This window comes from Cucurbita pepo, chromosome LG17 (genome assembly GCF_002806865.2).
Source record: "Cucurbita pepo subsp. pepo cultivar mu-cu-16 chromosome LG17, ASM280686v2, whole genome shotgun sequence".
Taxonomy (NCBI): domain Eukaryota; kingdom Viridiplantae; phylum Streptophyta; class Magnoliopsida; order Cucurbitales; family Cucurbitaceae; genus Cucurbita; species Cucurbita pepo.
The window spans coordinates 2245619-2266765 of record NC_036654.1 but is presented as its reverse complement, the minus strand read 5'-3'; the positions used below and the strand labels follow the sequence as shown (position 1 = coordinate 2266765).

General features: G+C 35.0%; 4 protein-coding genes across 6 annotated transcripts; 2 read left to right on the top strand and 2 right to left on the bottom strand.

Moving 5' to 3' along the window:
- Positions 1-2147: 2147 nt before the first annotated feature.
- Positions 2148-7179, bottom strand: LOC111778221 (flap endonuclease GEN-like 1). Of its 2 annotated transcripts, none has more exons than XM_023657917.1 (8): positions 6825-7179; positions 6410-6586; positions 5410-5580; positions 5155-5336; positions 4982-5054; positions 3529-3664; positions 2941-3413; positions 2148-2738 (listed from the first exon to the last, which is right to left on the bottom strand). In XM_023657917.1, the coding sequence occupies exons 1-8, from the start codon at positions 7017-7019 to the stop codon at positions 2487-2489; spliced, it is 1659 nt and encodes a 552-aa protein (XP_023513685.1). In that variant the 5' UTR covers positions 7020-7179; the 3' UTR covers positions 2148-2486. The 2 variants fall into 2 exon arrangements, with proteins under 2 accessions (XP_023513685.1, XP_023513684.1); XM_023657916.1 differs by having other exon boundaries at positions 2165-2738; positions 4832-5054.
- Positions 7180-8738: 1559 nt separating this feature from the next.
- On the top strand, positions 8739-13270 carry LOC111778718 (ATPase ARSA2-like). Its single transcript, XM_023658692.1, has 7 exons — positions 8739-9238; positions 9625-9743; positions 10187-10337; positions 10604-10714; positions 11438-11576; positions 11667-11782; positions 12794-13270. Exons 1-7 carry the CDS (start codon positions 8984-8986, stop codon positions 12968-12970), a joined length of 1068 nt encoding a protein of 355 aa, XP_023514460.1. The 5' UTR covers positions 8739-8983; the 3' UTR covers positions 12971-13270.
- A 210-nt stretch (positions 13271-13480) lies between these two features.
- LOC111778719 (ubiquitin-related modifier 1 homolog 2) lies at positions 13481-15825 on the bottom strand. Its single transcript, XM_023658693.1, has 4 exons — positions 15717-15825; positions 14106-14181; positions 13891-13973; positions 13481-13783 (listed from the first exon to the last, which is right to left on the bottom strand). Exons 1-4 carry the CDS (start codon positions 15737-15739, stop codon positions 13666-13668), a joined length of 300 nt encoding a protein of 99 aa, XP_023514461.1. The 5' UTR covers positions 15740-15825; the 3' UTR covers positions 13481-13665.
- Positions 15826-15927: 102 nt separating this feature from the next.
- On the top strand, positions 15928-19544 carry LOC111778717 (peroxisome biogenesis protein 16). Of its 2 annotated transcripts, none has more exons than XM_023658689.1 (8): positions 15928-16382; positions 17542-17599; positions 18005-18221; positions 18305-18588; positions 18679-18941; positions 19030-19097; positions 19180-19241; positions 19313-19544. In XM_023658689.1, the coding sequence occupies exons 1-8, from the start codon at positions 16314-16316 to the stop codon at positions 19372-19374; spliced, it is 1083 nt and encodes a 360-aa protein (XP_023514457.1). In that variant the 5' UTR covers positions 15928-16313; the 3' UTR covers positions 19375-19544. The 2 variants fall into 2 exon arrangements, with proteins under 2 accessions (XP_023514457.1, XP_023514458.1); XM_023658690.1 differs by having other exon boundaries at positions 16302-16382; positions 17542-17615.
- Positions 19545-21147: the final 1603 nt, after the last annotated feature.

Below are 21147 nucleotides of genomic sequence, written 5' to 3'. Positions count from 1 at the left end.
AAAAACCTCTCACAAGCACTCTCTTTCACGTATACAAAATCCCTCCCAAGTTTAGTCACTCACCGGATTCCACAATCCCGTTCTAAGGCCGGAGAATAGTGGAGAAGACACTAGTGGTGGTTCGAAATCGGTTAGTGAGGCAAAAGGAGTTTGAACTACAAAAGGTTAGTATTTAAACTCATTAAGTTTTAATACTTATGAACATGCTAGTCATTTACAATAATTGATGTTCTAAAAGTGCCTAAGATCCAAATTGCTTCCGCATGTGTTACATTAACACCATCAGATGTATTAGTTGGAGATGAGAACAAAGTATTTCTTATAAGGGTATGGAAACTTCTCCCTAACAAACTCGTTTTAAAATCGTGATGCTGATGACGATACGTAATGGGTCAAAGTCGACAATATTTGATAGCGGTGGGGTTAGGCTGTTACAAATGGTATTAGAGCCAACGAGAACGTTGGGCTCCCATGGGGGATGGATTGTGAGATTTCTCATCGGTTGGAGAGGGGAACCAAGCATTTCTTATAAGGATGTAGAAACCTCTCCCTAGCAGATGCGTTTTAAAATCGTGAGACTGACAGCGATACGTATCGGACCAAAGCGAACAATATCTGATAATGCTAAGCTTGGGTTGTTACACCTGACCTGTTGATCGTAAGAGATTATGGAAAACCCTAGGATCAATATAGTTAGGTTACAGTTCCCTTCTGATAGCAAATCGTTACTTGTTATGGACTCAATACAACCCATCGTTTTAGGTGATTCTTATTTTTCAGATTGGTGAAGAGAAATATGCCTATTGTTCATAAGAGATTATGGAAAACCCTAAGATCAGTATATATAGTTACGGTCCTTGCCTGATAGCAAATGATAGATTCAATACGACCAGTAGTTTCAAGTAACCCTTATCTTCGTTTAGTTTCATGTCTTCTCATACAGTGGTGAGACCTAGTGAACAGAAATCAGCCTGTTGATCATAAGTAATTATGGAAAACCCCAAGATCAATATTTATACTTGGGGTACAGTACTCGTCTGATTACAACAATACGACCAATAGTTTCAAGTAATTCTTAACTTTGTTTAGTTTCATGCCTTCTCATACAGTGGTGAGACTTGGTGAGCAGAAACGGACTCATTGTGTTGCTAACTCAATTCAATACAGCTATATAGTTTCAGATAATCCTTATCTTTTTGTTTTCTTTCGGGATTAGATAAGTCTTATCACGATTGTTATGAAATTATTTATTTATTTTTAATAGTTGAATAATGATGTATTAGATATTCTTAAATGAAGTGTGTAATAATAAATTTCCATGTTTAGAAAATTATTACCATTTTCTTATTAGGAAGGTTGTTTGATTTTTACTTTCAACATGGTTGGAATCAGACAAAATTAATCATACATTTCTTGTGGTTTCAAATTTGCTCAATTTTCTTCCTTTTTTTAATTCAGCATATATATTTATTATTATTATTATTATTATTATTATTATTAAATATTACTATTTTTTTTATAACCAATTTTTATCTTCAACTGCCAAATGTTAAGTTTTTACTGTTTTTTATTTATTTGGAAAATGGATAAGTTGTTATTTTTAAATAATAACTAATTTTTTAATAATAAATTTATGTCTTTCAAAATCTCTCTTTTTCCTTATAAAATTTTATTTATTTTCAAAAAAAAAATATTCACAAAATTTTATAATAAAGGTGGGGCCGGGCTTTCTAATTACAAATATGTTAATTTTTTCATGATATATATCCTACTACATTAGATATTGTCCGTTTTACCTTATTACGTACGGTTTTAAAATGCGTTTATTAGATAGGGTTTCCAACACCTTTGTTGGCACATTCCCAGTGTCGGGCTCTGATACCATTTTAGCTTATTGTGTCTCGCGATCAGTCTCATTGTTTTAAAACATGTTTGTCACGAAGAACTTTTCACTCCTTTATAAGTAATGTTTTGTTCTTCTCCCTATCGGTGCGGGATCTCACAGTTGTACAAAGAGTATCTTTTATTATTATTTATGTGTAACAATAGTTAAAATTAATATATCATCGATACATCATTTTTATATCATAGATAAAATATACGACCGATATACTTATGCACCATATTTTTATTTGTGCAATTATTAAAAATAAGTTAAGCTAAATTAATAGTAATGTCAATAACATTAGGAAATATTTAATCCAATTATAGGGACTAATTACAGCATTTCAAGCACCAATGAAGGAACTATACACATTTTAAACTGTAGCATTTGCACTTCATCAACACACAGGAAGCACAACATTTCAAACAGTTCTACTCAAACAAAAGTCGACGCCTTACCGACCACGAAAGTGTGGAAGAGCTTGATATGCTTTTTCCTCGTGTCCGTGCTCGTCTCCTCGTCCTCATTTGTCAAATATGATGCCTCTGCTGTTTGTTGTTGTGTTTTCGCTGCACGGTAGAGCTCTATACTTAACTGAGTTCTAGTCGAACAAAAGGCGACGCCTTACCGACTTCGAAAGTGTCGAAGAAGAACTTGATGCTTTCCTCTTCTCCGTACTCGTCTCCTCGCCCTCATTCGTCAAATCTGTTGTCTCTGCTGTTTGTTGTTGCGTTTTCGTTGCACGGTAGAACTCAGTAATACTTAACTGGGCACCTTTCGCTTTCAATGAATCAGACTTTCCGCTAGCCTCGCTAGGTGGCGTCGTGGTTGGTGTCTTTTGCCTTTTCACTTCCTTTAATTCCAAGAAATTTTCAAACATAAATGAAAACTATTCATTGCAGCTTAAGATATCCATCAGATAGATCACAAACAAACACAAGAAACTAAGTCTTTAGAGCTCAGTCATTCCAACCTCAATGGTATAGCAGATCAAATCCACAGCATTACAACACAAGAACAAGACAGGGAACACAAAAACAAATGATGATGATTACCTTTTCCTGCAAAAACTTAGCAGTTTGTTCGGGATAAGCAGCTCGAACAAGGTCCATATTCTCATCGGTCAATAGAAACGAGCACCCTTCTTGAATATGAATTTTGGGTGAATCAGATTCATCTGTTAGATCCACTGGTTCATCGACATCAATGGCATCCTCTGGCCCGGTGCCGTGTCCCTCTGAAGAGCCTTCGTATACAACATTGTCGAGCACTGGGATGGCCCTTTTCCATTTGACGACATAAAATGGATGTCCATATCTTATTTTTTCTCTAAGTATAGAATCGAACTCGTACTGGTCGTATAACAAAGTTTGAATTGGATTATTAGCCATTTCTCTGAGAAAAATGGTGGATAGCATGGGAAGCAACCTCTGACGAATGTAAGATGGCTCCCACCGTAAATGAAAAACTAAAAAATCAATCAGAATTTCAGTTTTCGGGCTTTCCCAAGATAAGATAAGGTCATCATCTGCATTAGAAAGAGGAAAAAATGAGATAAGAATCTAATATGTTCATAAGTTTATTCAAGAGAATCTTAGACACATACTAAAAGATAATCAAAAAGCAAACACTTTAACTCATACCACTAAAATAACTATGATTGTCACACAGATACATTTGAATAAGTTCACTACTGGGAAAGTTGGGCTCCATAGCAATCTTGTTGCAAACTCGTAGTCGCCAATTTTCTTGCTTCTTTTTCTCTTTCTCTTCTCGATCCTGTTAATCGTGAACCGAAAAAACGTCTTTTAGACAATATAGCACAAAAACCAATACACATGTTGCTAAGTAAAGGAAGCAGATAAAGCAGAAGCCTTTATGTAACAACCCATGCCCAAGCCCACAGCTAACAGATCCTCTTAAGGTTTTTAAAAGGGGTCTGCTAGGGAGAGGTTTTTAAGGTTTCCACAACCTTACAAGGAATGTTTTGTTCCCTTCTCCAACCGATGTGAGATCTCACAATCCACCCTCTTTGGGGGCTAGCGTCCTCGCTGATACACTGCACGGTGTTTGGCTCTGATACCATTTGTAACAGCCCAAGTCCACCGTTAGCAGATATTGTCCTCTTTAGGCTTTCTCTTTTGGACTTCCCCTCGAGGTTTTTAAAATGCATCTTTTAAGAAGAGGTTTACAAGGTTTTCACACCCTTAATGAGGAATGTTCCGTTCTCTTCTTTGACCGATGTAGGATCTCACAATTCACCCCCCCCCCTGGGGGTCTAGCGTCCTTGCTGAGACACCGCCTGATATCTGGCTCTGATACCATTTGTAACAGTCCAAGCCCACCACTAGCAGATATTGTCTTTTTTGGGTTTTCCCTTTCGAGCTTTCCCTCAAGGTTTTTAAAACGCGTCTGTTAGGGAGAGGTTTCCAAGGTTTCCACGCCCTTATAAGAAATGTTTCACTTAGTCTCCAACCGATGTGGGATCTCACAATCCATCCCCCTTGGGGCCCAGCGTCCTCGCTGGTACACCACCTGGTGTCTGGCTCTGATACCATTTGTAACAACCAAGCCCACCACTAGTAGATATTCTCCTCTTTGAGCTTTCCCTTTCGGGCTTCCTCTCAAGATTTTTAAAACATGTACGTTAGGGAGAGGTTTCCAAGGTTTCCACGCTCTTATAAGGAATGTCCACTAGTAGATATTCTCCTCTTTGAGTTTTCCCTTTCGGGCTTCCTCTCAAGATTTTTAAAACATGTACATTAGGGAGAGGTTTCCAAGGTTTCCACACTCTTATAAGGAATGTCTTGTTCCCTTCTCCAACCAATATGGGATCTCACATTTTACATCATAACGGTAGTTGTTAGCACAAAGACTAAAAAAATATGATTCATCCAGACCACAATGCAGAGTAAAATCAATCATAGAGACGTGCCGATGAGGTACCGTATCACAAGAGGAACAATTGCATTTAAATCCATCAGGTTTTTTGATGCAACAACTTCCATGACTCACATCACAGTATTCACAAGGGAACTTAACATGGTCTCTTTTGCTGCCTGGATGACCACAGAAGGAACAATGAGAACACTTAACCTTTCTCGAGTTCGTATCCGAAGATTGTCCACCCTGAAGACTCGTATTATCCTCCTTTCCTATTTCATGCAATCTGCATAACACTCAGCAGTTCAAACACGGTGAAATTACCGAATAAAAATCATAAAATATCCTTATAGGTACTTCGAAAAAAAATGCAAGCTAAATATTACTTGTTTAAAATGTCATCATCAGTATAATCTTGTACGAAACGAACAGCGGTATCCAGTCCAACTCCTTGCACGCCATTTAAGTCGTGGTCATTTCCAACCAGGAGAGATATAGCTATCAAGTGTTTCCTTTTTAACCCAAGAGCAGCTTCAATATCTGACATGAAGTAGCATTCAAGTGGTTCCTATGATATTCAAGAGAAAATGGTAAGAAGAAGCTACTTATAAATGAAGACAAGTATAGATAAGAATACTTGCTTTTGAATTGGGATGGAAGCTTTTAATGACACATTTGGCGCCAAACAGAAAAGCATCACTGTCAGCTGTGATGCAGGCATCCACAAATCCTTTTCTATTCAACTCGGCACACAGAGCTTCGGCTTCTCCTTTCGCTTCTAAGACGGGCACCCCAAATAGCTCGAGCAGTTCCTATGAAAAAGAAACTATTAGTAAGCCATGATGAGCATTGCAGGTCCACCAAATCAAACAAAAGCATCACAGATATTCAGGGAGTAACACAATAAGAAAGGATGGCACACAAATTAACCCAAAAGTCGAGGCAATGCAGAGACGAGGCTCGTGTATGTTGAGGATTGTTGGGAGAGGTGTCCCACATCGGCTAATTAAGGGGTTGATTGTGGGTTTATAGGTAAGGAATACATCTTCATTGGTATGAGGCCTTTTGGGAAAACCAAAAGCAAAGCCATGAGAGCTTATGCTCAAAGTGGACAATATCATACCATTATAGAGGTTTGTGATACCTAACAACATACACTAACAATGAAGAGACTATACATTATGGAGTTCAATAACAAAAACCCAAGAAGCACAAAACACCATTTCTTTGTTAAGAACAACAGACTTCCACACTGGTATGATATTGTCTACTTTGAGCATAAGCTCTCAAAAGGCCTCATCCCAACGGAGATAGTGTTCCTTACTATAAACCCATGATCTTCCTCTTAATTAGCCAACGTGGGACTACCCCTTTCAATAATCCTCAACATTCTTTTCTATAATCAACCATTTCTTGCATTAATCTTCATGAGATTAAACACATACAAGGTCAACTCGGAGAGGTAATAATAAGAATTGTAAATCTTTTTGCTATTTTCATCTCAAGGCTTGAACTAGGACGTCGGAGGGTATCTCGAAACATCCCAAGGCCTTCGAGCAGATGCACAAAACCATACTATTTGGAGTCTAAATTGATGAACATATATATGATGAAAACATGAAAGCAAGTGAAACAGCCTACCACACATTCTTTAACACATTTTGCAAACTTGCTATTCCTGTCAACTGAAATGCGATCTTCAACCCTTGGCAGATCATGAGTATCAATACCAGATAGCCGAAAAAATCTTGCTATCCTTGCCTTGGATTTCAAGGGTGAAGGAGTTCCATCAATTACAAACACAGGAAACGCACCAAACTGCAAAAAATAGACAACAAAATCACTATCAACATAAAAAGAGTAAGAGAATCATAAGGATCTTAAACCAGAAGAACTACAACCAAAGGAATTCCCAAATTCTCTTCAAATTCATTCATGTTACTAAACTACGCATAAACACTTCACAAAACCCTCAAATTCCAACGCCCAAAACATCAACGCCCAAAACGGCAAAAACAATTTCATCGCCGACTTCTTGCACCCAAAGAAACAAAACCTTAGCAAAGAGAGTGATGGTGCGGAAGAATGTGAGCCTCAAATGAGGGCTTCGAACACTGGCTTTAATGGCGGTCTCGTGCTGGACGATCCAGAAAGAGAGGTCGACGGCGACCCGTTTGTTCCTAAGGAAATCGAAGCCCTCAGTTCGAGCATGAGGTTTCAGTAAATCCCAGAAATTGCCTCCAACTCCCATTGCTTATTGTGATTCAGAAACGGGTTCATGAAACCAATAAAAATTTGCAGTTCTTCGTTGTAGAAATCGATTGATACTTTGAGAAGAAGAGGTTCATCTTCAACCGTGTGTGAGCAGAAACTTCAATTTTTCAGAATGGATGTTTTGTTACCGTTGCAACGTTTAGAAAGGCCATGTTTTTTTTTTTTTTTTTTTTTTTTTTTTTTTTTTTTTTTTTTTTTTTNAGACTCCATGAATGGGATTTGGGCTGCCCGAAAATTGGGCCCTTGGCTTCATCGTAGTCAGTTTGAAACGGTAACATTATTTTCTAATTATTTATATTTTTTTTTTCTGAAAATATTAAAATTTAAATCTGTTGAAAATATATAATTTATTTTAAAATATAAATTTTAAGAATAAATATGGTAACTTTTATGTTTTTTTTATGGGTTTTGTTTTAAAAAATGTTAGTAAAATTATTGATGAATTATAAAATATATGTTTAATAACATGAAATTGATAACGATTTAAAATTTGATAAGAATTATATTGTAAATAATTAAGATGCATTTGGTCACGTAGGGCGAAATTTATTAAATTACGATAATCAAATAATTTAAAACATATATAATATGTATAATTAAATCAACACAATCAAAACTATAATAAATAATTTAAAAAAAAAAACCTAAATTAATAAAAATAAGATACTTTTCGACTTTCAAAAATTTCAATAATATCTTTCGACTTTTTAAAAAAATTAAAAATTATTACGGTTACTTTCGAATAAAAATTATTAGTAATTTATTTAAAAAATATGCTTAAACTTTAAGATATTTTTGTTAATGTACCTTTAACTTATTTAAAAGTTTAAAAATATTTTTACCGTTAATATTATATTTTAAAAATATTCATGAAATTTGAACAGTAGTATTAACATATTTTTACCTTTATAAGAAAGGGTTGAAATTTTTTTTACTATCAATATATAGACAAAAACTGTGTGGTGATATTCATAGATTATCTTTAAACATTTTGATGATTATTTTTTAAATTTGATACCAACCATAAATGTATTTTTTAACTTTTAAAAAGCTTAAAAGTATTTTTGAAATTCTAAAAAAAATGGAAGGATATTAATAAAAATTTTGAAAATTCATTAAACCTATTTTAATAAACTCTTTAAAATGTTTTAAAATATTTTTTATACAAAATATTAATCGTATTTTTTAATGGATGATATACGTTTTAGTCAGTTAAATTATTCATATATTGAAATGCAATTTAAAATTTAGGTAATTTATAATATTTTACAGGTTAAATTAATAAAAATGCTTATAAACTTTATATTTTATTTGAGATATTCTGAGTTGATTTGAAATGGAAACTGTATTTTATTTTAAAAATATTTTTAAAATTTTAAAATAATTTAAAAAATATCCTTAAACTTTCAAATAAATTAAAAGTACATTATTTTGAATAATAAATTAAAAAATTAAAAATATTAATGAAACTTTCGAAATTTAAATACTTTAAAATTTTAACAGCAAGTTTTAAACGAATTGTTAATAATTTTTTCAAAAACTATATTTTTATATTTGAAAGATATTATTAAAATTGGGAAAGTTTAGGATATTTTTAATTTTTTTTTAATTTTTAATTTTTAATTTTTTTTTTAGAAACAAAAACTAATTTTGCTTTGTTTTGTTTTGCTTTAATAGACGGATTTTATTTAAAACAAAAGGAGAAGTGAAAATGGGAAACTGGAAATAATCGGTGATCGCTTTCGTTCTTCTTCTCGAATCCGACTCCAAACTTCTCTTCGTGTGAGTTAATTTTTCTGATGAGGAATCAATCTTAAAACTGGAAGATCACCCAGTGGATTTCTTCATTTCCATTTCCCAAATCCGTGATCACATTCAAAGCTCACTCCAATCTCTCTTCTAGAGAGAGAGAGAAGAGAGAAACTCTTGGGAGCAATAAAAATGGCGGAAGAATTACCTGAAGGCACAGTTCAGAATCTACTGGATCAAGAGACTCTTAAATGGGTTTTTGTTGGTGGCAAAGGCGGTGTCGGAAAAACCACCTGCAGCTCCATCCTCTCGATTCTTCTCTCCCGTGTCAGATCCTCTGTTTTGATTATCTCCACCGACCCGGCTCACAATCTTAGCGATGCCTTTCAGCAGCGATTCACCAAGGCGCCCACCTTGGTTAATGGCTTCTCCAATCTCTATGCCATGGTGCGTCTTTTGTTGTTGTTTTTTTTTTTTTTTTTTTTTTTTCCGATTCTGTAGCGTGTTACGTGATGTAATCTGGATTCTAATGCGTGTGGTTTTCAAGGTGATTGATATATGAATTGAGAAATTATTGTTGGTTTGATTTGAATCTTGATGTAATTATGAATTTGATTTGTTGTCGATTTTTTTTCTGGAAGTTTGCTGGTGAATTGGTGGGCAGGAATGTTTAGATTATATATTTGTGTGTAATTGTTCCAATCTGACGAATTCGCTAGCTGATTTCCTGCTGTATGCGTGTTTGTTGAACATTTTTGTGGGGTTTTTTTTTCCTTCTAGACTGTTGTTGATAAGATTATGCCTTTCACAATCTGGGCAATGTTGGTATGTAGGAGGTGAATCCTACTGTGGAAAATGAAGAACTCGAGGAGGGGATAGATGGTTTATTTTCTGAGCTGGCTAATGCTATTCCTGGAATTGATGAGGCAATGAGCTTTTCGGAGATGCTGAAGTAAGAAACGCATCGATCTCTATTATCAGAGTTTTTATCTACTTTTGTACCGAGTATTATTGCATTCCTTCGATTCCATGTAGTGATTGCGGTCTATAATCTCGAGATATGTTCTTGTAGAAAAAAAAAAACTCTAGATAAAATGCACGATTTACAAAGCTTAGATTGTAGTTCCAGGATTGCTAGTTTGAGTATTTGCCATGATTTTATCTTTAGTGTTTATGTTGCTCTCAGTTTTGATTATCTACCAATCTGTTAGGACATGGAAATTGGCAAAGAATGGTCTGTAGCAATCATGGAGGGTTGGGTTGGGGCTATGTGCCCGATACGTATATGTTCATCTTTATGTCGTGCCACCAAATCAATTTCTCTTCTCTCGAAAAAAAAAAAAAAAAGTTTATATTTATTAACTTGGCTATGTTAAATGATCTTTTTGTCTCCAGATTAGTACAAACAATGGATTATTCTGTAATCGTATTTGACACTGCTCCTACTGGCCACACGCTTCGTCTGTTGCAATTTCCATCAACCTTAGAGAAGGGGCTTTCAAAGCTAATGTCTTTGAAAAGTAGATTTGGAGGCATAATGGGTCAGGTACTGTTTCTAATTTGAAGTTTAGATTGTGCTATATTAATTTGATTTGGAGATTCCCATGTAACTTTTGTTCTTCAACTTATTTGACTATGTGCGATTTCAGTTAACGTATTAACACTTTGATTTTTGTTAGAATTAGACAAAGTCACTTCCTTAAAACTACCTAGAACTTTTTTTTTTTTCTCTTGGCATCTTTAGCTTTCCAGAATTACAAAAGTTGTTACAATACACGAGGTAATTAGCTGATGTGAAACTTTCTGCAACAGATGACCCGGATGTTCGGAGTTGATGATGAGTTTGGTGAGGATGCAATTCTGGGAAGACTAGAAGGCATGAGAGATGTGATCGAACAAGTTAATAGGCAATTCAAAGATCCTGTAAGAACTCTTGTTTCTTACTCTGTTTTGTTTTTATTTTCCCTTAATTATTCACGCTTTTTTCTGCATTATTGCTTGTTTTTGTTTGTCTAACGAGGAACAAGTATTAGAAAAAAGTGACCGAACTTCTAAATATTAGAAGCCGAAATAGAAACATGCAAACACACTCTGTAGCCTCTCTTAGATTTCCAACAATGTTCTCTAAAGTTATTATAGAGTAGCTGTGAGGAGGCAGAAATTATGTTGGGCATGGTTAGATACCGATATGACGGTAAAAATATTTATATACATGTAGTTGCTTGACGGAATTACCATTGCCCAAGGGATCGGAGTAGCTATTCTTATATATGTGTTTGCTAGATGGAATTAATACTCCTTTATGCTTGGGCTGCACTGGTGTATTTTTTGTAAAGAGGCGTCTAAGGATTCTGGTCGTATTATCTGGGGTTGTTGTAAGTTCGCTATCTTGATTTAGGATTCTATTTTCGAAACTTTTGGTGTGTGTGCATAGCCTGTAATAGTGATGGTCTTCTCGTGATGGAGGCGGTATTATTCCATCTGCCTTTTTGAGATAAGACACTCGTTTCTTTGCTATTTTAAGGACCATTTGGTCCGGGTAGGAACGAGAGAAGTTTTAGAGGGATTCTTATTAAGTGATTTTTGGTGTACAGTTTTCATCTGACATTGAACTACTGTTAGGTGTACTGATATCTTTGTTTGCAGGATTTGACTACATTTGTCTGTGTCTGCATTCCTGAGTTTCTCTCGCTTTACGAAACTGAGAGACTAGTCCAAGAGCTCACCAAGTTTGAGATCGATACTCATAATATCATCATTAACCAAGTACTTTATGACGAAGAAGGTTTGATAGTTAATTGAATCCATACATATATATTTTCTTAAATGAGCTGGATCTTCCCTGTCACTTAATTGTAATGTACTGTCGTTTTAGATGTCGAATCCAAGTTACTAAAAGCGAGAATGCGGATGCAACAGAAGTACCTCGACCAATTTTACATGTTGTATGATGACTTCCACATCACCAAGTTGCCATTGCTGCCTCAAGAGGTACTATTAAATGTGCTTTCTCTGGAGATATTGTCTCAACAAAAGCCCATTGTAACATGTATTGAGGGTTCTCAAATTAAAATAAATAGCGTTGTTCATGTCTGGTGTTGGGTTTAGTTATAAGGTCCGAATGTTAAAGGCACTAGGGGGAGCTAATCATGTCTTGAAAATTAGCTTGAAGTTTGTGTGTTCTCTCAACATACTTTGATCCAAACAAAAGGCATAAAAGAATGTCCCTTCTCGGCCTCACCTCCCTCTCGTCTCTCTCTCCCCATTTCCTCACCGGCGAACTCACTCCCCGAGCTGGTTTTGCATCATAAAGACCTCAATTACCAATGTGTTGATTTGATTTGGCAAGTTTCTTTTCCAAAAAAGCTGACGGTTTTCCCGTAGATCTTTTCCTTTGAGTGATTGAACACTTGCTGTTGAATTCATAGGATCCTTCGGAGTATGGCTCTTCCCCAAGTTTGTGTGTTCTTTGTAAAGATAGTGAAGAACCAATTATGCTTTTGTTCTTCTTTTGTTCATTTGTGGCTGTGCGTTGGGAGAATCCCTTCATCCCTTCTAATCTTCATTGTTGTTTGCCTAGTAAAGTGTTAGGTGCCCTTTCCCCCCTTATTGATGTTTCTCTTTCAAAAGAGCAAGCTAAGGTCCTTTGGGCTGAAAGGAACTCAAGGATCTTCCAAAAATATGGTTCCAGCAGGGAGGTGTTTCGTCATTCTTGTTGCTCGTTGCTCCCTGTTGGTCTACTGCTAAGTTGTTTTGTATTTATACTTTCATGAAACTCTTTGTGAGATCCCACACCGGTTGGAGAAGTGAACGAAACATTCTTTATAAGGGTGTAAAAACCTCTCTAGCGTACGCATTTTAAAAACCTTAAAGGGAAAGCCCAAAGATAACAATATCCGCTAGCGGTGGGCTTGGTTGTTGCCTATTTAGTAAACATTCTCTGCAATGTACTTCCTGAGGTTTCTAAGAGTTTTCATTTCTGAACTTGTTGTGCCATTGTAGGTGACTGGAGTTGAAGCTCTGACTGGGTTTTCAGGTAAATTTTTGACCCCACATGATCCATCAAGCAGCCGAGACACAGTGGAAGATTTGGAGATGAAAATAACAACATTGAAGCAGCAGCTGGAATATGCTGAAACTGATCTTGACAGACTTAGAAAGGGGAAGCAAAAGGCCTAAGCCCACAGCCTTTCTTTTTGCCAAGTCTCTATTTTCTTTGTTATTGTTTTTCTTTTATCATGTTCTCGATGTCTTTCTTCGAGAACTATAATGCTAAAGCAGCATCCCTTGTTGGTTTACAAGGACCAATGCTGCTGCTGCTTAAGGCTTTTAATTAGCTTTAATTCATTTTTTTGGAGTGTTCTTTGCTGTATTGATTTTCTGGTCATTATAATTATAGTTCATTCTTTTTTAGACCTTGTATTGATCTACAAGCAACAATAAAGGAGCCTCTGGTACACGATTAACCAATAAAAATTAGACCTTGGCCAATGTTTTTCAAAGATAGCAACAATCCAAGAGTGACAGAGAATTGTGTTACTGTGGAAGAAGGCAGGCCTGTCATGCCTCGTGAACTACAATAGAACACCTTTGTTTTTCTTTTGGAGACTCAACAATTATGGTGGAAAATCGAACCATTAACTTTTGTAATTGTAAGTTAATTGTAGCCCGAGTCAGTGTCTTATCCACTTATGTAATTGGTAGTCTCTTTTATTCAGTTATTCAACAACGTGCAAAATCTGATTATCACATGGTCGTACGAATTTCGGGGGAAAATGCAGATTTTTAAGGTTAAAATGGCCTAAAGTAACATATCATTTCATCTTAGACAAGTATTTAGTAGATAGAAGCAGAAAAAGACATTCCTGATGAAGTTAGCCTCCATGCAAGGTGGATATGAACACAACCACGTCTTTCTCTTCCAATGTTGTGTCAAGCTGCCCGCTCAGCTCCCAATCACAATCATTTACAAGCACCAGAACACCAGGTCTTCTGCACCACATTCCAAACCATGCCACTGTCAGCTATACAACCTTAATATACTCACAATTCTTCAAAAAAGTTTCGGCTTTCATAAACGAGATGTTTCTTTTACTTACACGGTGTCGCCTTTCATAAACATTTCTGGCCGCTCCTTGATCAGATTAGAACGGACCCAAGAGAGCAAATCTTTCATGACTAACTGAGACGCGTTTTAAACGAAAACATTAGACGAATAAACAGAGAGATGAAAGGAGAAACAGGAAAATATGAATCTGATGATATCGATTTTCGACTAGAATCTTTCATTAACTTATTGGAAAATATAGTTTACCTTTCCCGCTCCATTTTCAGAATTGATGCTGACATTATGGATCTTCACAGAGTCACATAGCAACTCCAATCCCCCACTGCATTTAAACATTAATATTACTGTCATGTCGATCATATGAACCTAACAAATGACATACTTTGTTTCTATGAGAATCTGGTAACTTTTAAGTATGAAATGTACTAAAAGGCAAAGGGTGCCACAAGTTACAAAAGACAATCCTGATTTCTAATGATTGGAGGACGTCTACCTCGACCCTTGGTGTATAACTTTCTGTAAAAAATACAATAAATTTGACCTCTATATCACTATCCAAGACCAAACAAGTGCCATCTTTGGATAATATCTCAACAATGGTATTCTTTCTCCTTCTTGTAGACATGACAATGGACGTAGCTGTTGTTTTCGTCTCAACAAAGGCTCGAAGGAGTGGTGCCACATCCACATGTTCAGGCCCCATCTTTGATGTCCAAAGGTCATGAGAATCAAATAATGATCAGAGGTGATATGAGGAACCCGCTTGCCCAAAGCAATGTTGAATCTATCAATACAAGGGCCAAAGACTAAAAACCGATCCTTAAGGGTCATAGCAGGCTGTCCACAAAAGCTGGACCAAGTGTATTTTTCATTCGAGAGGGGAGACAACTAGAATGCTCCTGTATATGAATTTCTTTCCGTAATTGGTTTGCCATTTGACTTCTCAAATGACCATTTGATCACATTAAAACCACCTCCCAAAATCCATTGATCTGTACATAAACGTGACAGATTGTAAAGCTGATATAAGGCACTTCGGATTCGGAAGGGAGAGGCGCATTGTCGGTTGAGTGTTGATTTACATTGTAAATGTATCTTCACTGATATCATTTCCCCACCCTCTAAATTCATAAAAAAGTTCAATTAAAACACAACCTAGAAGCATATAAAAGTATCATTCCTAATATTGCAGAAAAGGCTACTCAAGACATGCCCACAGTCTGTTTTCCTTCTTTTTTCGGCTTCAATGGGGAGAAGGATATTGAAAGAACGAATGAGGTCGACAATACGAAATCCGTGTAGCCGATGAATGAAACCAAAAGTTTCCATTAACAAACTGATGAATTGTTGAACCAACATACTTTACATCTGATAATTACATAATGGCTATAGAAAACAATACAAATCCAATTAAAAGCAACATCAAACACAAAGAGAACTTGAACACAAAACCAGAATGATTACAATATGAACAAATCTAAATCTACGTTAATAAAATGAACAAAACCAGAATGATTACAATATGGAGGCAATGAAGCAACTGGAGATTCAAGCAAAATTTTCAGTTAGTTCCAATATCACGACTCTTCATAAAAACACACTAAGATCATGAACTTGAGAGTTCGCCGAAATTGAGAAAACAATCTATATTCACAGACAAACAACGCTAGAACAATCCAAGTTTGAGCTGCGAAAAACGTAAAACCACGAAAGAACGCGATCTTATATATCTTATGGTTTCCAACTTTCCCGGAAACAAAATCCACTAAAATTCTCTGCCCAGTACAACTAATTTTCTCCTGCATCTCACTAAACAAACAACTGGGAAAATTTCCTTAGAGAGAGAGAGAGACTTACCCAAATTCAAGGGTTAGTTGCATTCTCAATTTTCTTCACCGGAACCCTAAAACCCTACAGAGAAGACAGAGATCAGAACTTTGGGTTGAAAGTCGTATTTATATTCTTTGTAAAATAATCCTTTTTTTGTGGAAATTTCAAAAGTAACTTTTTTTTTTTAATATTTTTTTATTAATAATTTTTTTAATATATATCTTTTTGTTCTTTTTACATGGATATTGAAATGTGTGCTTCTCTCTGCTATATGCAACCAAATTTCTAGAGAGAGAGAGGGAGGTTTTTGAGAATGGCGGCGGTAATTGGGGCTGTGGGTCTGATGAAATTTACAGTTTCCGTTTCATAAAATCCCAGTTTGGTTGCTCCTTGTCTCTTCCATTCTTCTCCTAGAATTTCTCCCTTTGTCTGCAACCTTTTGGTTTCAACTTTCCCCAAAATTTCACGAACAAGATTCATCTATTTGAATGACCGTACAATTTCCTGTTGGCTATGTGGGAGTTTTTCCCAGTTGAATCTTAGGGTTTTAGTTTGTATCAGGTGCTTGGGCGATTCGAGTGTTTGTTTCCTCTGTTGCTGCAGCGTTGGGATTGTTTTGAAGTCATGGAAGCTTATAAGAAGTGGGTCAGGGATAACAGGAACTATCTTTACTCTTTTGAGTCTCTTGCAAATGTGAGCACTCTCGAATTCTCATCAGAATCTGCTGTTTTATCTGTTTGATTTCATTTGGGAATTGATTTGCTTGGCTTTTGTGACTTTCTCTGTAAGTTATCTTGGAAGCATGCTTATCAAGTACTTTATTTGAATTTCCGTTCAGTGTTTTCACAGTTGATTTTCTTCCCTCAGTTCAATAATCATTCGTTGCTTCATGTTAAGATGGCTTCACGACTCTCCGTAATTATATGATATTACCCACTTAATTTTGGTTTTCCCAAAAGCCTCATCCCAAGAAGATAATATTGCTTACTTATAAGCCCATGATCTTCCCCTTAATTAGTCAATGTAGGACTCCCTCCCAACAATTCTCCACAAATTCTCCTCTCGAACAAATTACATCATAGAGCTTCCCTTGAGACCTATGTAGTGGTCGAATAACTCCCCCTTCATGAGGCTCGACTCCTTTCTCTAGAGTCCTCGAACAAAAGTACACTCTTTGTTCGACACTTGAGTCATTTTTTATTACACCTTGGAGGTTAGCAACTTCTTTGTTCGACACTTGAAGATTCGATTAACATGGCTAAGTTGAGGGCAAGACCCTGATACTATATAAGAAATTACGACTCTTTATAATGGTATGATATTGTCCACTATGAGCATAAGCTCTCATGGTTTTGCTTTTGGTTTCCCCAAAAGGGCTCATACCAATGGAGATAGCATTGCTTACTCATAAACCTATGATCTCCCCCTTAATTAGCTAATGTGGGACTCCTTCCCAACTATCCTTGTCGTGGATTTGTCATCTTATTTTTTAAAAACAAGATATATAACCAACAATAAGAATCAATTCATCTGAAATTTCTAAAAACAAGATATATAACCAACAATAAGAATCAATTCATCTGAAATTTCTACGTCAATGGATGCCATGTTGTCCATTGTTTCCTAAGGATGCTATGTTTCTCTTATCTTTGATTAGAGACTCTGAGCCTAGACCAGAGACATGACATATCTTTTTCATCTTTGTTTGACATTGAACAGCTTAATTTCTTGATAGTTTTTGAGAACTGTTATATTACCAAGCGAAAGTCAACTGTTTGTAGATCTGTTAGTAATAACAACTGGTATAAGTTTGTGGACTTTAACCTCGTATACGGTTCTTAATATTGTACAGGGCTTGACGTGGCTTCTTCCCGAACGATTTTCTAGTTCAGAAATTGGACCAGAAGCAGGTTTTGTGAAACTTTGGTAACGCTTGACTGCTTCTTAGCTTGGAATATGTGATGCCCTTGGAGCCCCTTTGATGAAAATGCATGTTTTTATTATTTATCTCTTAAAAAAACCATTTTATTCCCTAAAACGGAGAACTCAAACGACTCGATTGTTCTTACGACATTGTTCGACTATGTATACATTTTGATGCCTGTGGTACTGGGTCCTTCTCCTTGCATTATGCTCCGATCTTTGATCTTTGTGGAGGTTTTACCCTTTGATTCTGATACCCAGCAAGGGTTCTTACGATATTATTAACTACTTTATTTGTTGTTCTCTGCCATTGTCTTGTGAAATGAACACTGGTTACTGGATCTCATTTGTAAGTTTCAAGCAATTATTCATGAGTTTAGCGATTTCTGCAGTTTCTGCTGCTGTTGGTGTTATCACTGCAGTCAATGAACACATAATTGAAACAGCTCCAACCCAGATGCGTGTAAACGCGACCGTGCCACCTTCATTTCCCTATTCGTTGTGCATATCTGCTCTAAAAAACTTGGAGCCATTGATCGAAGTTGCTGCACAACAATATTATGGCGACGATAAACGCTGGAACTTCATTGCCGTTACGGAGGCTATGAAGTAAGACTCGTTCGAGTATGGGAGTGCCATTTTTGTATCTTAATATACATTTTTATTGGATATTCTTTGCCATTGGATTTCAGGGTACTATTTAGATTAGCTCTGTTCAAGAATAGTGGATACAAAATGATACTCGAAGGAGGCGAAACGACAAATAACGAAATGCATCTCGAAACTTCAACTTCTCAGCACAATGGTGGGCATCATGCATCTGGTTATTTAGGATATGGTAATGGACATAACCAGTGGAGTCTAGAAGGGAGGGCAATGTCTGCTTTAAGTATGTTCGGGGATAATGCTCGGATAAATTCGACACCAGCATGGTCATACCGGGTTCAACACGAGCGTGCAACGTTCAATCCTCCAGGTCAGTATGGATATTATGTATGATTATGATCCCAAGTTGCTAGAGCTTTGTTGGAAATGTCTAATGACAATCTATTCTGTGCCTCTACAGCTACAATACCTGAGAGGTCAACTCTTTCGACTATTTTGTCCGAGCAGGGTCATCTCGGGGCTCTTTTCGTGATAGGAGAAGTGCTTTTTATAACAAGACCGCTAATATACGTTCTTCTAATCCGAAGATACGGGATTCGGTCGTGGACTCCTTGGTTTCTTTCTCTGGCTGTGGACCTCACTGGAACAAGCTTTTTATCATATGCTACCTCAGCGTCCAGAAAAGACCAAAGATTTCACCTCTCCGATTCTGAGAAGGACGAGGTCAGGGGTTCTCTCATTCATCATTCATCCCCCCATGAATTTGAACTATCATTCTCGTATTAACGTCAACGTGTTCGATTTGGTTCAGCTGAGACGACGAAAGATGCTATGGGCATTTTACATCATGAGAGATCCATTCTTTGAGAGATTCACAAGGTGCATACATACATACTTTAATCTCTCCACTCCAAACTTTAAACCTCGACTTGAACTCACTTTGGTTGATCGTTTTTCTCAGGCGAAAACTCGAAGGAGCCGAGAAAGTGTTGCAACCCGTACCGTTTGTTGGATTCCTCACAGGTTCTGTTCTATCATTATGTTTATGCAGTTCTTTTCATGGTTGTTACAATGTGATTAGTTTTGATGTGCAGCAAAAATCGTGGAGCTTATGGTTGGAGCTCAGACAAGATACACTTACATGTCTGCTTCATGAGCTGATTGGTTTTTGAAGCTTCAAACTCTTCCTTCCTGCTATCTTTTCTGCTGTTCATAGAAATATTTAGTGTTTTTTTTTTTATATAATCAAACTGCTTTGAATAATAATTAAAATAAAATATGTAATTTAATCACTAATTAAGCCACTAATTGAGTGATTTATGAGTATATTGGATGTTCCTTTAATTATATTTTATTAAAACTTTAATTTTACAAAAAAAAAAAATTCTATTTTTTTATAATTATAGTGTTTGGTCCAAATTTTATAGAGAATTAAAAAAATTATTGCCTTTTCTTTTATACTAATTTAAATTCTTTATAATCAGAGGTAGTTTGAGAAATTCGATATATAAATTATTTTAAGTGTTTTTTTTTTTTTTTATATCTTGAATTAAAAAATTATTACTTTTTAGTAATTTTATTGTATTGGTTAATTTTAAATTATTAATGGTAGATAGTTTATTTTTATTAAATCAATTTTAATTTATTTGACTTGAATTTTTAGGATTTTGAGTCCTAATAACTATTTTTAATCAAATAAATTAAATATTTTTTATAAATTTTGTTTGTAAATAATTAGTATGCTAATCAAATTGAAGGATTAATGATGCATGAAAAAATAGATATCGGCCTAAAACGATAATTATGTACATATAAAATAAGTATTTATTTATATTATGCGAACACTTCTTTTTATGGTTTGATTTTGGTGGTAGATTATATAAATACAATATATTACATTCTAAATATATAATTATGATATGTTAATAAAATAATAAAGGAATTTTTTTTTTCAATAATTAATAGTTAATTTATCTCAAATAATTCATAAATAAATAATGAATTAATAATAGTTATAACTTAACTTATTAAATATATATTAATTAATTAATTAATATTTTCATAATTGATTTTATAGGGGATATTTATACTTACTTTATGAAATTAATCCTATCTTATTATTTTGATTATTATTTGATTTAATTATTAAAAATGACTACATGTAATAAATATTAATAGAGAGAGGGAGAGGGAGAGGGTATGGACATCAATAAAATCTACTGTATAGAGAGCCTTCGTATCATAAATAAAAAATGATATATGAAAATAACTGATGTTTATATCCGAGCTTCTAAACCTTGTTTCCAATAGAGGGATCGATAACCCTTACCCATTATCATTCTTATTATATCTCATTCAAACGATCCCTAAATGATATCTTAAATCCATGCTAAAACATAATAGTTATTCACGAGTAGAGTTGTCTATGGGCAGGACGGGGATGGGGAAGTCTTCTCCATTTTCATCATGACCCTTTATTTCATTCCCTTTTCCAGCTAAATTTCTTTTTGTCATGAATAATTGTATTGTAAAAAAACGGTAAACAAAAATCTAATATAATGTTTACTGATAATAAATATAATATAATATTTTACTAATATGGTTTCTACAAAATTAAATTATAATATTACAACATAATTTTTTTAAAAAAAAATTAACATAGTTTTAAATTACACGTTATAATTATAGTCTTAAGATTGTAATGGGCATAAGTAATAATATTTATAAAAAATCTTTTAAATTAAAAAGTATTTAAGATACTTTTAAAAGTTTTATTTAAATTTAAAAATATTAATGAAAATTAAAAAAGTATTGGAATATTTTTTAAACAACCTTTTGTAAAAAAAAGATATATTAATAATGATAAACGTGTTTTTTTTAAAAAAAAAAATTAAAGATATTTTTGAAATTTTGAAAGGCATATATATAT

Bases quoted from the DNA above. Each gene is read 5' to 3' on its own strand.
- LOC111778719 (XM_023658693.1), bottom strand. From the start codon at position 15,739: ATGCAACTAACCCTTGAATTTGG. The intron at 14,182-15,716 runs GTAAGTCTCTCT...GTTTAAATGCAG, and splicing joins CAACTAACCCTTGAATTTGG to TGGGGGATTGGAGTTGCTAT. The intron at 13,974-14,105 runs GTAAACTATATT...AACGCGTCTCAG, and splicing joins CTGAAAATGGAGCGGGAAAG to TTAGTCATGAAAGATTTGCT.
- LOC111778221 (XM_023657916.1), bottom strand. From the start codon at position 7,019: ATGGGAGTTGGAGGCAATTTCTGGGATTTACTGAAACCTCATGCTCGA. The intron at 5,581-6,409 runs GTAGGCTGTTTC...TCTTTTTCATAG, and splicing joins AATGTGTTAAAGAATGTGTG to GAACTGCTCGAGCTATTTGG. The intron at 3,414-3,528 runs GTATGAGTTAAA...TTTCTAATGCAG, and splicing joins CAATCATAGTTATTTTAGTG to ATGATGACCTTATCTTATCT.
- LOC111778718 (XM_023658692.1), top strand. From the start codon at position 8,984: ATGGCGGAAGAATTACCTGAAGGCACAGTTCAGAATCTACTGGATCAA. The intron at 9,239-9,624 runs GTGCGTCTTTTG...GTTGGTATGTAG, and splicing joins TCTCCAATCTCTATGCCATG to GAGGTGAATCCTACTGTGGA. The intron at 10,715-11,437 runs GTAAGAACTCTT...CTTTGTTTGCAG, and splicing joins ATAGGCAATTCAAAGATCCT to GATTTGACTACATTTGTCTG.
- LOC111778717 (XM_023658689.1), top strand. From the start codon at position 16,314: ATGGAAGCTTATAAGAAGTGGGTCAGGGATAACAGGAACTATCTTTAC. The intron at 17,600-18,004 runs GTTTTGTGAAAC...CGATTTCTGCAG, and splicing joins AGAAATTGGACCAGAAGCAG to TTTCTGCTGCTGTTGGTGTT. The intron at 19,098-19,179 runs GTGCATACATAC...CGTTTTTCTCAG, and splicing joins TTCTTTGAGAGATTCACAAG to GCGAAAACTCGAAGGAGCCG.